General features: G+C 38.5%; 1 protein-coding gene across 6 annotated transcripts in view; it reads left to right on the top strand.

Annotated features, from left to right (window-relative positions):
* Positions 1-14,948, top strand: part of TRMT9B (tRNA methyltransferase 9B (putative)) — a 70,950-nt gene extending 56,002 nt beyond the window's left edge. For 3 of the 6 annotated variants that reach the window (XM_072776250.1, XM_072776249.1, XM_072776248.1), the window contains exons 6-7: positions 1,047-1,220; positions 6,984-14,948. In XM_072776250.1, coding sequence (XP_072632351.1) covers positions 1,047-1,220; positions 6,984-8,017 — 1,208 coding nt within the window. In that variant the 3' untranslated portion in view covers positions 8,018-14,948. The remainder of the gene's footprint in view (positions 1-1,046; positions 1,221-6,983) is intronic. The other 3 variants (XM_072776251.1, XM_072776253.1, XM_072776252.1) reach the window with 3 other exon arrangements.
* The last annotated feature ends 295 nt before the right edge of the window (positions 14,949-15,243 follow it).

Below are 15,243 nucleotides of genomic sequence, written 5' to 3'. Positions count from 1 at the left end.
ATTATGCTTTTATTGTCTCATATAATTCTGAATGGCCTATGAAGAGGGAGTTATTAGAGCATTGTGATACATTTCAGGAGCAGCAAACTAATCATCCTTGAATAGTGGTAGTATTTTTTTTTCAGGGAGAAAACTCTAGAGCTAATGCCAGTAGGCACAATTATCATCTCTAATGATATCTGTAAATATTTCTGAAAAAGGAATTAGCTACTATGTCTGTGCAAATATAACACTAGGTGTCAGATCCTAGAAGGCTTTGTTTCAAGATGATTTCTCCTATTATTTCTTTCTTTCTTGTAGCATCAGATATGATCGATCTAGATCTTTGGGTTGTGTAAATATTGAATTATTTGGGTCTCTGCTACCCGAAAATGGATGTCAAAAATGGTCTGTTTAAGAAAAAATAATAGTTCTAAGAGTTTGCATACTGAGTTGATAGAGAGCATTTAAAACCTAGGACTGACAATAGATTGGATGGAAAGATATTGAAATTCCTTTTTATTCAAATTCAAAATATTTGACAAGCATTTATTCTTATGTGTAAATTATTTTATTTATATCCAATGAAAAATGATGGGCAGTAGTTTGTTTTACACAGCCAGCAAGTAGTAAGAATGTCTGAAGAGAGAATATGAAAATAAATGCCATCACATACAGATCTATGCATAATGAAATATGTATATGAAGGTAGCTTTTGTAAAGGACTGGGCACTGCTCCTGGGTACCACAAAGCTCTGATTCCCTGCTGTGAGCCAGCTAACAGTCTTTGGTTGAGCTAGTGTGCTAACCCCTGTGGGCATGACCTCATTAAGTGTTCAATAAATATTATTTCTTTTTCCCTATTCCTTTCCCTCTTCTATTGTAAATAAAAATATGCAAGTGCCCTCTGAAGATTTTTCTTTGGCTTTTGTGAATACCTTCATGCCATGCTGTCGTCTGTTTCAGTTCATTAATACAAAGTTATTTCTATTCCTTGTTGTAAGAAAAACTGACAGTATTCCATTTCCCAGAAAGGACAGCACGTAACACAGGTTTTTCTCTTATAGGTTGTGGGACTGGAAAGTATCTTAAAGTGAACAGCCAGGTGTATACCCTGGGCTGTGACTACTGTGGGCCATTGGTAGAGATTGCCCGGAGTAGAGGATGTGAAGTCATGGTATGTGACAACCTTAATCTCCCCTTTAGGGATCAGGGCTTCGATGCCATCATCTCCATAGGAGGTAAGGCAGCCTGGTCACACGTTTGCCCTTCACCATGAGAATAACGTTACATGGTGGAGGCCATTCTCACAACCTAACATGAATTCTTTGTAGAAATGTCTATGTGATTCATTTTATCTAATTTTTAAAAATATTTCAACTGGATGATTTGACTAATCGCAAATGTATTTACGGTAGTACACACATGATTGTGTTAACTAGTCAAATGTTCAAACTGGTATTGTAGTCTTTCTGATGATTCATTCCAATTTCTTTGACTTATGAATTAGAGAGTATTAGGGGAATTTGACTCATTAAAAATATTTCATACTTTGTTATATTGAAATGAAGCCAGATTTGTCCAACGGGAAGTAAAACTTTAGAAGTCATATTACCTTCATCAGGCCATGACTGTATCCTTTATTGGCAGAACATCATAAAACTAATGCATTGAATGTCACCTGACAGGATGTGTCATCCAATCTACCACTCACTGGTGTGCAAGGCACTGGGGGAGATGGCCCCACCTGGTCCCGGCCTGCATTGTTTTTAATGCCACTCAGCTCTCTTACTGCTGGAGATTATTCATAAGTCTAGGAAATATGTTCCTCATATTTTCCCAACAAGTGTGCCCATAAAAACACACATGCCACAAATGAAGAGAAACAACAAAACCCCATGCCTGAAATATACACAAGTAGGGCTCATTTTACTCCATGCACGTAATCCTGAAACCTACTAGTCATATTTATATGCTAGGGAAGCTTGCAGCAAGTTGTTTTGAGAAGAGGAAAATCTTTTGCAAAGCCACTTATTTGCTCCAATACACTTAAAAATTAATCAATTTGACTATGACAAGCTTTGTCAAAGTGAGGTGATCCTAAATAAAACTGACTAGATAAAAAAAAAAAACTGATTGCCAGATAAAAATACAGAGTAAGACTGTTTGCTCTCTCCTGAAGGTAATGAGGACTTGATCTATTTGACATTAGATGGGAATTCTATCTTTGCTTAGTAAGAGGATGCAGGCCTGGATGCCACAGCCCTGAAAGTAGTTAGGCTGGCAGGAGACAGTTGCCATGGAAACTTGCTCTGTGCCAGCCTCACTTACTTGCAGTTGAAACTGTTAAGTCCATTTGGGGCATAAACAGTAAGAGGAGGGATTCTTTTTACACCAAGCAACTCATCACAATGATTTGAATCTTTAGTAGAGAGTTTTTGGGTTGGTCATTTCACCTAAGGAACGGGAAGTTGGGGAGATGTCAGAAAAGTATATTCTCTGCTCTTTTGTTCATTTACATTAGTCTTAGAGCCCCCATGTCCAGGCTGTGCTGCTGAGGCACTACTGTGGGTATAAGGATACTTCCCTGCTTTCTAATCCAAATCCAATCATTTAAAAAATGATTATGATTTTCAAACTGCCTGGCTTTCCGATCCACATTCCATATGTATGTGGTTAAGTCCTTCTCTGCTTTCATAAGTCTCATGCTTTGTCTGCAGAAGAAATGGAACACCCCTGGTTGCCATCTTCTGAAGAAAAATGCTTCCTTAGGTGGAAGTGCACCATGTATTTTTAGGAACTATAAATTAATGTGATATGGTCATTTTCAGCTAGGTTTCATGTTTAGTACTATATTATGAAAACTTTTGATAATGTCCATATATATTTACTTCCCTATTTAGAATCCTGTATGTTGACACTTCTTGCTAATCTTTTTTTTTTACTTCTTGCTAATCTTAACATGAAGAAGTACATATATGTAGGTATATATGTAAAAAATATGTATATATATATTGCTTTTCTGTGTCTCTTAATAATTTGAAAAGTATCATACCTAATTATATATTCCTTAAGTTTTACTGACAGATTGAAAAGAGAAACAGTCTTTCCACTTCTAGAATAGCTTGACAATTCTATGAAAATTTAGCAATATACTAAAATAGTGCCCAACAACTATTTTATGCTATTGGTTCTCAACTTGGGATTAAGTTGCCACCTCCACCCTTACAAGACACTTGTCCATGTCTGGTACATTTTCAGTTGGCTCGACTGGTTGTGTGTATGTACAACCTACTGTCACCTAGTGGATCGCCCCCACAACAAGGACTTTTCTAGCCTGAAATGTCAGTAGTGCTGAGGTTGGAACACTCTTGCTTTCTGCTACACCTATGGATTCTGAATGCTTTTAGATAGAGAGATGAGACCTGTATATGGGAAAAGTTAGATAACAATAAAATAGCAAGATATAGCAGGACTTTAAAGACGATCTTGTGCAATTTCCCTTCTGATTCTAGAATCCAGTAATTGAATTCAACCAACCTATTTTCTGGGGTCTCAGCGGGAACACATTGCTATAGAATACCTATATTGTACTATTTTTGCCTTTAAGTTATAAAGGCATATGATTATGCTTTTTAAACAAAAGGTTCTTTTCAATCCTTTAAAAATTCAGTACAGTTTCCTGACATTGATAATTCATGTAAATGTATCTTCATGTCTCATTTTGGTTATACTTACAATGTTTTAAAATATATATATATGCACATATAAATAGATTTTTTAAAATTTTTATTTATTTATGATAGTCACACACACAGAGAGAGGCAGAGACACAGGCAGAGGGAGAAGCAGGCTCCATGCACCGGGAGCCCGACGTGGGATTTGATCCCGGGTCTCCAGGATCGCGCCCTGGGCCAAAGGCAGGCGCCAAACCGCTGCGCCACCCAGGGATCCCAGATTTTTTATATAATGAAGAAATATTCATTTGTAAACTTTTGCCAAAAAAATTAGGCCTAAAGGTTACTTAGTATTGTATGTTAAATATAAACATAACACAATATAGGAGCACCTGGATGGCTCAGTTGGCTAAGCGTCTGACTTCCATTTATGACCTTGGGGTCCTGGGATCCAGCTTGTCCCTCCTCCTTTCCCCCTGTTAGTGCTCTCTCTCTCTCTCTCTCTCTCAAACAAATAAATAAAGTCTTAAACAACAACAATATAAAAGATTCAGATATTTCCTGGATGATAGTATGCTATTAAAAATGGATCACCATATAACAAATGTTTAAGAAACAAATACATATAAAGACTTTCCTCTTTTTTAAAAAAAGGGCTTCTTTTGAAGCCCAGAATCCTGAAATGTTTAAAACCTATAACTCTGCTAAAAAGAGATTATATTAAGGCAGTCCAGTTTTATTTTTTTTAATTTTTTTTATTCATTTATGATAGTCACAGAGAGAGAGAGAGAGAGAGGCAGAGACATAGGCAGAGGGAGAAGCAGGCTTCATGCACTGGGAGCCCGATGTGGGATTTGATCCCGGGTCTCCAGGATCGCGCCTGGGCCAAAGGCAGGCGCCAAACCGCTGCGCCACCCAGGGATCCCAAGGCAGTCCAGTTTTAATGAGGCTTTTTTGGGGGGGACAGGGGGGCAAAGCAACATAGTCAACTCTCATTATTCACAGTAATTATATTCTCTAAAGTCTCTGTGAACATTTAATTAGTGAATACAGAGCCATCGTCCCAGGGGAAATACAGGGCTAGGTTCCTGTGAGCCTCTGGTTGTAGCACTTTTGTCAACTGGTTAATACACAGCCTTGTTTTACATGTGCTTCTGTTTAAAGACAACTTATATTTTAAAATTATTTTTTATTTTAAACTTTTTATGTATTTATTTTTTCAAAGAGAGAGAATTGGGGGGAGGGGAGCAGAGGGAGAGGGACAGAGAATCCCAAGCAGACTCTGTGCCCAGTGCAGAGCCTGAGACAGGGCTTTATCCTACAACTCTGAGATCATGACCTGAGCAGAAATCAAGAGTCAGATGCTCAATCGACTGAGCCACACAGGTTCTCCTAAAGACAACACATTTAATTTTGAGCTCATGCTAACAGCCTAAATGAAGCTTCTGTAAACACATTTATTTGCTCTAAAAGACATATCCCAGCCTTCTCATGAGTAGGAACCCCTGAGCACCATGCTAGGGGATCCTTTTAAACAACAAAATCACCTACAAAAAGCACAAAATGCAGAAAATGTGTCACTAAATAGACCATGAAAGGACACTGGTCGACATGAGGCAAGTGAAAACAAAGAAGGAGAGGTTCCCTGGTTTGGCCTCAGCTGGGAACATGCCCTCTGGGAATATTTGCCACCATGTGTTTGTCAGTGAATGACCATGAAAACACTGAGAGTGCTATTTGGGGTGGGGAGGGGGCTACAAATGTATTTTGGCAAGTAGCAAAATTTGCAAATACAGTGTTTGCAGATAACAAGGATTTGACTATATTTTGAAGTTAGACCCACAGAAGTTCTGGAGTGAATTAGGTACAAGTCATAGGAGATAGTAACAACCAGGAATAGTCATAGATATCCACATTAGCATCATCCTAAGTCTTTGTCCTGACCTTTGTGCCTCCTTTTAGCTATGTGACCAAAGTCTGCCTTCAGCAATGCAAGCTTTCAAATTAACCTTTATAAAGGGCTCTGTGGGAATGGGAGTGGGGAATAGTCTAAGACCTAGTGATGTCAAGTGATTGGTCAAAGATCACAAAGTGAGTTATTGACAGGATCTAGGACAAAATACACAGGGATCCTGTTCTGCAGACCCGTTTTAGCCTCCTCATACCTCTGGCTTCCCACATTGCTGCGTGACAGTAGGAGGCACCAGTGTGCTGCTGATAGGAATGAAAACCTGACTGGGAACAAGATCAAGTATGCCTTGAATGATCTTCCTTTAATAGCTTTATCTACATAATAATCTCATTTTAGATATTTGCTGTCTCCCCCTGGCAGGTAAACTAGAGATCTATCAGCTTAAAACCCCACTACCGGCTGGATTATGGTGAGGGTTCCAGCACCTGTCCCAACCTCCCCTCCATCTCTCCTCTCACTACTCATACGAGACTCCCCTTGGAACTAATTTCCTACCTGAAACATTGCAGGGCAGGGCATACCTTTGCATGTGGAAAAACGATCTGGTTGTTTCTCTTGACATAGTACTGTGATCAAACTCCTCTCAGAACTACTAGACTGGCAATTTCCTCATAGCATTTGATTAAAACATGCATAATAACACACTTAAGGCTTGATAAAGGCAGTCCTACTTGAGTCTCACTTTAACTTTTCAGGGTTTGGAAGTAAAACAATGACACGTTGATTTTTTTAAAATACATACACAACCACTTTCTATTAAAAATTAATATGTTTAGCAATCATTTGGACTCCTGCTTGGCTGGCTTATCTTTGCATTATCTAAATAGGAAAATAATCTTTAACATTCTTCATTTTTGTTTGCTTTATTAATTTTATTCACATTGATTAGTGGTGTTAACCTTTTGATGCTTTAGAAGTGCCAATCATTCATTAAAGCAAGGAATCATTTCATAGTTCTTCTACAAGGGCATACTTATGTAACAGTGCTTCCATGAACATTCCATGAATGCACACTGGTCATCTTTCTAGTTAATAAATTTCATAGGATCTGGGACCTGGGAGGATTTAGAACTTACACATTATTTACATGCCTTAGTATAAGCAAAGAAACCTGAAATCCATAGAAGTGAAATTATAGTCCCAAATTGTCTAAAAAGTACAGGAGCCAGAGATAAAAATTATGTCTCTCCCAAAGTGAGGCTGTGCTAGTCCCACCATTTGTCCTGCCATGGAGGAAACAAGGAAGTTTTACTGGATGTTGAAATTGCATCATTATTATATGGAAAATACTAGTGTCTGAACGTGTAGGTTTATGTATGTGTATACACGCTGAGGCCTCATTTCTTCTTTTTCAGTCATACATCATTTTTCTACAAAACAGAGAAGAATCAGAGCAATTAAAGAAATGGCCAGGGTCTTAGTTCCTGGAGGCCAGCTAATGATTTACGTGTGGGCCATGGAACAAAAGAACCGACATTTTGAGAAACAAGATGTGCTCGTTCCATGGAACAGGGCTTTATGCTCCCAGCTTTTCTCAGACTCCAGCCAGCCTGGGAGAAAGCAGCAGTGTGGACATCCAGAAAGAAGCCATTCCTACCACCCTCCTTGCTCCATCTGTAGCTGTTCTGTTTGTTTTAAAGAGCAGTGTCCTTCAAAACGGTCCCACAGCATGGACTATGAACCACTGATGGCTGGAAACTGTTGTGCAGATGTTTCTAAGGAAGGGGAGGAAGAAAATGGATTCTATAACACCTTAGGAAAATCTTTTCGTTCCTGGTTTTTCTCTAGGTCTTTGGATGAATCAACTCTGAGGAAGCAGATTGAAAGAGCAAGACCCTTGAAAAATACAGAAGGTTGGGCCAATAGCACAATATCCATCCAGCCTTCCAGACACTCCAGCCTAGACTTAGATCATCAAGAGCCATTTTCAATAAGAGAACAAAATTTAGACGAAGATGTGTTTGTGGAGACTTCTCAGAAACCACTGGAGTGGCCAAGAGCATCAGCCGCAGTGAAACATCTACATGGAGACCAACAAGGAGAAGTTAGGAGAAATGGAGATGGGAATTTTCTGGAAGGCGCCCATCCCAGTGACAATTGTGTGAATGCCGGTAATGTGGAAGATGGGAACCCTTCTGCTAGTAAAATACTGAAAAGGATTTCTGCACTCAACTCCACAGATTCCAACCCAGATGAGACGATTTCTGTCAAAGAACAACAGCCCAACGTTTTGGATTCCAGAGCCTTTATGCGCTACTACCATGTGTTTCGAGAAGGTGAGCTCTATGGCCTGCTGAAGGAGCACGTGGCAGAGCTGCATGTTCTGAGCTCTGGGAATGATCATGGCAACTGGTGTATCATTGCTGAAAAAAAGGACAATTGGGACTGAGTGGATCATTTTAGACAATTCCTCCAAAAGGTGAACCATGTTCTTTCTTTACTAAGTTTGGTATGGTTACCTGGATTTGTGTCCAATTTTACTATTTTTAATCCATTTATGCTTGGTTCATGGAGATGATGAATTGATCATCTTTTAAACCTTCAGACGAACATAGAGCCTGTAAATGTAAAACAAATGTAAAACATTTGACAAAGGATGTTCATAAGTTATCTATAGAGAACTGAAGAAGCAGTAGGAAATGAACTTCAGTATGGTTGGGATCTTTTCTTCCCTGAAAGGTGAAATTATTTTGAGGACACACGTATATCATTTTTCAGTATTACAGGCAGATTTTAATAGATTCTGGTTGTTGACTTTTTTTTTATTACTATTGAAGTAGAGTCAACAGATGATATCATATTAGTTTCAGGTGTACAGCATAGTGATTTGACAATTCTATAGAAGATTCTGTTATTAAGTAATACCTTCTGATAACAGCATTTTTATAATGAAAAGGGGGTGAGTTCATCTTCTCAGGTTACACTTTGGATCCCTAAGCAAGATATCAAGTAAACCTGTTCCAATGCACAGATGTAAATTGAATCACGTGATACATTGTTGCCGAGGCCTTGCTCTTACTTTAAAGTCTTGAAAAGCAATAGATGGGGGAGAGAGACAAGAAGTGTTACAAGGACTTTTCTAAATGATAAGCAGACTTGCTTCTAAATACGTAAGTAACAAAATTTTCAATGTTGCTCAGAAGGTTTTTAAAGGCACTGTGAGCCTGTAGAGAGTGGTATGTGGGGTACTAGAAGCTGTGGCATGGACCCAGGTGGTATTTTCATGACCTTATTGGAAGCAGGAATGTCTGGTTAAGATAAGACCAAGATTGACTATGGAATGATGCTTTTCTTATGAACTGAAGGAGTATTTAGGAAATGAGAATCTGGTTGAAGCACTGTTTTATTTTGGCTCTCATTATAAATGTTATTGAGGAGCAAGATATTTGTCCTAGATAGAGGATCTGTTGTTGGATTTTTTTAAAATCTGGGCATTTATCTTATTGAAAGCAACATTTTATCAGTTATATTAGGGATTTAGGCAGAATAAATTCCTATTAATTTAAGGTTTAATTTCTGCCACTTTGTAGACAAACAGACTGGGTGTTGTAGTCACTGCATCTGTTTAGATTAACCATGGGTCTGTTTACATCTACGTCATGGGTCAGGAGACAGATGACAAAAGTCTCTTTAATCTATGGATCACTATAATCCTGGACAAAAATCCAATTCTTGTTTTGTGTAAGATTTCATTTGTTTGGGGTTCTTTTTCCCTTCAGTGATTGTGCTCTATCTAAAAATAATGCTGCTATTTTCAGAGAAACCTAAAGGATTATTTTTAATGCTTCTCTGAAAATGACTGATGTGTATATCTCCTTTGGCTTTAAAATGAGATCACATCATCATCTTTCTGGTTGGTGAGATTGTCTGGTGACAATATGGAAGATATGGGATCTGTAGTGTTCGGTGCAGAGTTTGCACTAGAGGGACAGTGAAAACAGACCTAGAAGTGGAATATAAACTAAAAATTAATTTAGTGTCTTCCATTTCTTTTTTTTTTTAATTTTAGGTAGTTAACACACAATGCAATATTGGTTTCTGGAGTAGAAGTCAGTGATCCTTCAGTTGTATACAACATCCAGTGCTCATCCCAGCAAATGCCCTCCTAATCTCTACCCCCCATCTAGCCTATCCCCCACCCATCTCCCTCCATCAACCCTCAGTTTGTTCTCTATCATTTAGTCTTTTATGATTTGTTTCCCCTTCCTTCTCTCCCCTTCCCATATGTTCATCTGTTTTCTTTCTTAAATTCCACATAAGTAAAATCATATGGTATTTGTCTTTCTCTGACTTATTTCACTCAGCATAATACACTCTGGCTCCATTCATGTTGTTGCAAATGGCAACATTTCATTCTCTTCGATGGCTGAGTAATATCCGGTGTGCATGCCCACATGTGTATATGTGTATACATTAGATAAGATGTGGTATGTGTGTGCATGTATACACACACCACATCTTATCTAATCATCAGTCAATGGACATTTGGGCTCTCTCTATAGTGTGGCTATTGTTGATAATGCTGCTATAAACATCGGGGTGCCCTGTACATGTATCCCTTCAAATCTGTATTTTTGTATCATTTGGGTAAATACCTACTAGGCAATTGCTGGATCATAGGGTTCCATTTCTTAATTTAGGACATTAAATATGAATAGAAGTGGTTTTCTTGGTAGAAAGAAAATATTCTCTGAGTTGGAGAAGTCTTTACAATTAAGTCTTAATGACCTTTTTTATTACAAGTGGAATTTTCCTCTCCTTGAAGCTTATTGTCACATGTATCTTTAATGCCAGCTTTGCTTCTAGAATTTGCTTGAAGTCCTCTCTTTCTGGTGGGAGTGCATCACTCACTTGCAACTCCATTTATTAGGCTGTGCCAAAAAAGCTGTGCCCTAACCTGTGTGAGTGACCTCCCATGCACACATCCTACTTTATGTAAGATGATTCTCTAGAATGGTTCCTGGGAAAGACTTTCACAAATTTTTGACAGGGCTGTAAATAAGCCACCAATATAGCAATCTTTTGCTCTTCATCTGCTGAGCACAAGAATTCTATGCGTCTAGACATTATGTTGTGTATGAAATTGAACTCCATGGTTGAAACCTCTCTTTGGTATATTCACGTGAAAAGCACTCAACTCTACCTTCTGCCTTTAGAGATTTATCTATGTCATTGAAGAGCCAAGCTAATGTATCTTAATCATTTAAAAATCTTGCTCATTTTTAGGATTGTCCTCAAAAGGAAATACAAATCATAAGCAAGTTTAAGTATACACAGGTTATATACCAGTGTTCAGTCTACCTTTACTTGCTTAATTATAGATTTTGCTGAGCTATCTGAAGTAATATGAAAACTTGGACTCCATTATTAATACTGGATCAAACAGTGTCTTTCCTGTTCCTTCTCTGTTCCTTGCTGGCATCCCTGCAGAGTCCCACTTTCTGAACTAGTGTGAGGTGTTTGGGAGATTACCTGAAGGTTCTTCCTTAAAAGCCATTGCTGCCTGGGGCACCTGGGTGGCTCAGTTGGTTGAGTGTTGGACTCTTGGTTTCGGCTCAGGTCATGATCTCAGGGTCCTGGGATCAAGCCTCACCTCGGGCTCTATGCTCAGTGGGTAGTCTGCTTGAGGATTCTCTCTCCCTCTCTCCCTCTACCTCTCTCATGCATGTGCTCTTTCTCTCTCAAAATAAATAAATCTTAAAAAAAAAAAAAAAAAAAGCCTTGGCTGGCTTACTGATGCCTCACTGGCCTATTTAAGGATGACATACAGTCCAGTGATTTGGGGTAAACTGCATTAACAAGCCAGAAAGGATGCAATCAAAATAACATCACAGTAGCAACCATGCACATGCTCTATTTATTATTTTTTAAATTGTCACTAAGGTGATGAAATGACACCAGCATGTCATATAACTAACAAACTATGTGACAACTGTCTCACATTATCATGTTGGTCTGATCCTCCTCTCTTATCACACTGCCCAACATGGGATGGTGTAGGATTTTTGTTTCTAGTTTGCTCTTCTATGTTCTTCCAAATTCTAGATGTCAAGAATTCCTCTATGTTTTAACTGATGATCAGTTGAACTGGCAAATAGTGGATATAATCCAGAGAGAAAGCAATCCAAATCCAAATCAGCCAGGAGCATTCATGTAATTGTATATTAATAACCACACAAAAAAAAGCACTGCTGAATTTTTTATAAAACTAAATGGGTTTGGAGGAGGACCGAGGGGCAAACCCAAGAGTTGTGGAACTTGGTTGGGGAAGGTACTCCCTAAAACAGCTCAGATTGGGAACAGTAGGAGCAAATGGAGTCTAACCACTAGCCAAGCAGCTGCAGCCTAGGGGAAAAAAAATTAGGGTAGGCCTGAGCTCTTCCCTGCTATTATGTAGAAAATGTGAAATAATAAGAGCAGCTAACTTTTCTTAATATCTAACATTAATTATTCTATCTGTAATCTTCATCACAGCCCCCTGGGATATAAATATTCTTACTGTTTTCCAGGAAAACTGAGGCAGAAAGAAATGAATTCAATTCCCTAATATCACACACATAGCAAGGATCACACATCTAGTAAGGAGCAGGATTGAGATTCAGTTGCAGGCAGGCTGGCTCCCAGCCTCCCCTCTCAACCACAACGCCGTATGATACACTCAGGCATGGTGCTGGGCAGATTATAAGAGCATTTCTTTCTTTTTTTCTTTTTATAAGAGCATTTCAAGGCAAGTGTGATTATCCCCTTTACAAATGAACTTTAGCAAAGTTAAAGCCTTCACAGTAACACAGTAATTGCATAGTAATTAATCCCTTACACATTTCCCCCCTCTTTTACACCTGTTTTTTTCCACGTATAACCCAGTTTCAATTTGATTTTAATAAGAAAAACAAACTTTGTCACAAAATGCTCTGTGCTCACTTCTCTCCAACTCTTCAACCCTTTAAACATTGTATGACTGTTTTTCCACTTTATGGCTGAGAAAATTGAGAGCTATTGAGATTTTCACTCATTTTATTTGTTGACTGAACCCTGCTCTGCAACAGATACACAGGATATAAGACAATGGATAGCGGGTATGTTGAAAATACACAGAATATTAAAGTTAGCTGACCTGAAGGTGCCAAGCTGCAACAGTTTCATTTTCATTGTATACCTGTTATCACATTGTACTGTTTAGTTGAAGTAATATACCAAACACCCTCTTAGAGAATCACGGTGTATTAGCATACCCGAGACCTGCACTAAAGTCTGGATTTCATGCAACCGAGCTTGACCCAGACACATGAACATCCTCTAGCACAAGCATTCTGAGAAGCATATTTAAGAAAACAATGTGTCCGACAGAATAAAATGCAAACCCCCCGCATGGCATTCAGGCTTTTCATAAATTGGCAATTATTTTTCAGGCTCATCTCCTGCAGTTGCACCCAATTTGTTTCTGTTCTGCAATCTGCTGTTTTAAACAACGCTTTTATTAGAAGTTACATAATGACAAGTAATTATCACATCCCCTAGATATAAACTTGGATTTCGAATGCCATAATTGTAATCCTTCTCCAAAGAAAAATGTGTGGTGCAGGCTTCATTCCGCCAATTCAAAGGGCATATGAGGTAAGTGTTATCACACACCCATCCAGCAGATGGAAAAACCACGGGAGTGGAAGTGCCTTACAGAGACGTCCTTAGGCCCCAAACCAGAAAGCTCCACTCCTCTTTTCCCAACCTCGACCCAAAATTATGATTATTGGTCTAATTGTATAAACTCCCTATAGTTTGTCCACAAAACTGGAGTGGGGATATTTTAAAAGAACTCTCACCAACCAAGAATCGAAATTCTAATGCAAATAGAAAGAATTCCCCGTGGCATGGAAAACACACAGAAACCTACAAGAGCTAATCACAGAGAAAATATTAACTGTGATTTGTCCTATTTTTTAATCCCCATGGAATTGGATGCATTAGTGGGAACTAGAATCCCATCCCATTCCGTTCCCCCTGGATGCAGGCCTTCCTCAGTTGACTAGGCACCAGGGATGGCCCTCTCTGGATGGGAGCAGTGTTAGTTTAGCATGCCACCCCATGACCTGATGGTCAAACTGGATCCCTCCTTTGGCAAATAAATATATAGTTTGTCTCTTCTTCAACTACAACTGGGAAAAATAAAGCTTGCCTCAACCCAATTAATTACTAATTGATCCATATGAAACAACATATTTTCTCCACATGGAACATTTGTTTTTCTCTGGATATTATCTCCTCATGCAGAGGACGGTGGGTCACTACTGTTAATCTGTGCCCAGCATAACTGAAATTATATTTATATTCACTTTGGGGAATTTGGCTGAATGACAGTCATGTCTGTAATGAGCAAATCATATGACTTTCATCAGATTTCCTATTAGCTATGTGGAGGGGCTTTGTTAGGGAAGGATTGACAATGGTGAAGGCTCACTAAGGTGGACCCTGGTGGAATTTCTGAGGAACTTCAAATATGTGAAAACTGTCCCATTTTCTTTAGATGTTCTCTTAAATATGTATTCTATAAATATATATATATATTTCTAGACATCAAGTGTTTGTTGTCATTAGTGACCAAGAAAAAGTAGCCCTCTTAATGTACTTGTCAAAACATTAAATTATCAATTACCGTAGAAACGTATTTCGTGAATAGATTTTGTTTCAAGAAACTGAATAATAATGTTCAATATTGTTGTGCTTCTTCTGATGTTGACTTGTCTATTTGTATCAAAAGCGCATTAACTTTTTTCTACAGTATATACAGTTACTTTAGCTTTTCCCAGAAGCAGCTAGCAATAGTTTTAAAAGCACAAATTGATGTAAAATATCTTGACTGTTGTCAATCTGAAGATCTTTTATTTGCATTAACCAATGATGTTCAGGATCTTTTTGCAATCAGTATTATTTAAAATGGTGTAATTTATATGTCTATGATATATATTAGGTTGTTTATTTAAATTATGTGTAAGTGTACTTTTTAAAAAATGTTATTATATGAACAAAATTATGCCTTTTATCTCCACTCTGAGTGTGACAGGATGGATACTGTTCTTATAACCTCCATCAATTCGGACAGCCACCTCTCCTTCTACTTCAAAAGAACCGGGCAAATTCATTTGTATTTGAATTCTATTATCTTTGTCTAAAGGAAACCGAACTAACCATTTAAGAACAGGTTGTCTTTAAAGATTTAGTAAAAGAAAAAAAAATAAAAATAAAGATTTAGTAAAAGAATATTAACTAAAATATATATATATATATATTTTAAGATGAATAAAAATGTATTAGACTGTCCTAAAGTGTATGTGGAAATATGGTACTGCTATTGAGAGAACATCATTTGTGACGTCCTCGGAATGCAGGCACCCCTCCCGACCCACTCCATCTGCAGGTTGTCAGCTCCTTAGCAGATGGGGTGTGAAGTAAGAGGGCACTTGTGTGGCCCTAACGCAGCTCAGCGGGAGCATGTTTGAGCAGCAGATGGTGCCCTGGCCTGGTGCAGCCCTGACCACCTCCCATTCTCCGTGATGGAAGAAGCTGTCACACGATCCCTGGGTGCCGATTTTTGCCCCTCACGGTGGCTGCTCAGGAGGC

Source organism: Canis lupus, chromosome 15 (genome assembly GCF_048164855.1).
Source record: "Canis lupus baileyi chromosome 15, mCanLup2.hap1, whole genome shotgun sequence".
NCBI classification, from domain to species: Eukaryota; Metazoa; Chordata; class Mammalia; order Carnivora; family Canidae; genus Canis; species Canis lupus.
This window is presented reverse-complemented; position numbering and strand designations above follow the sequence as displayed.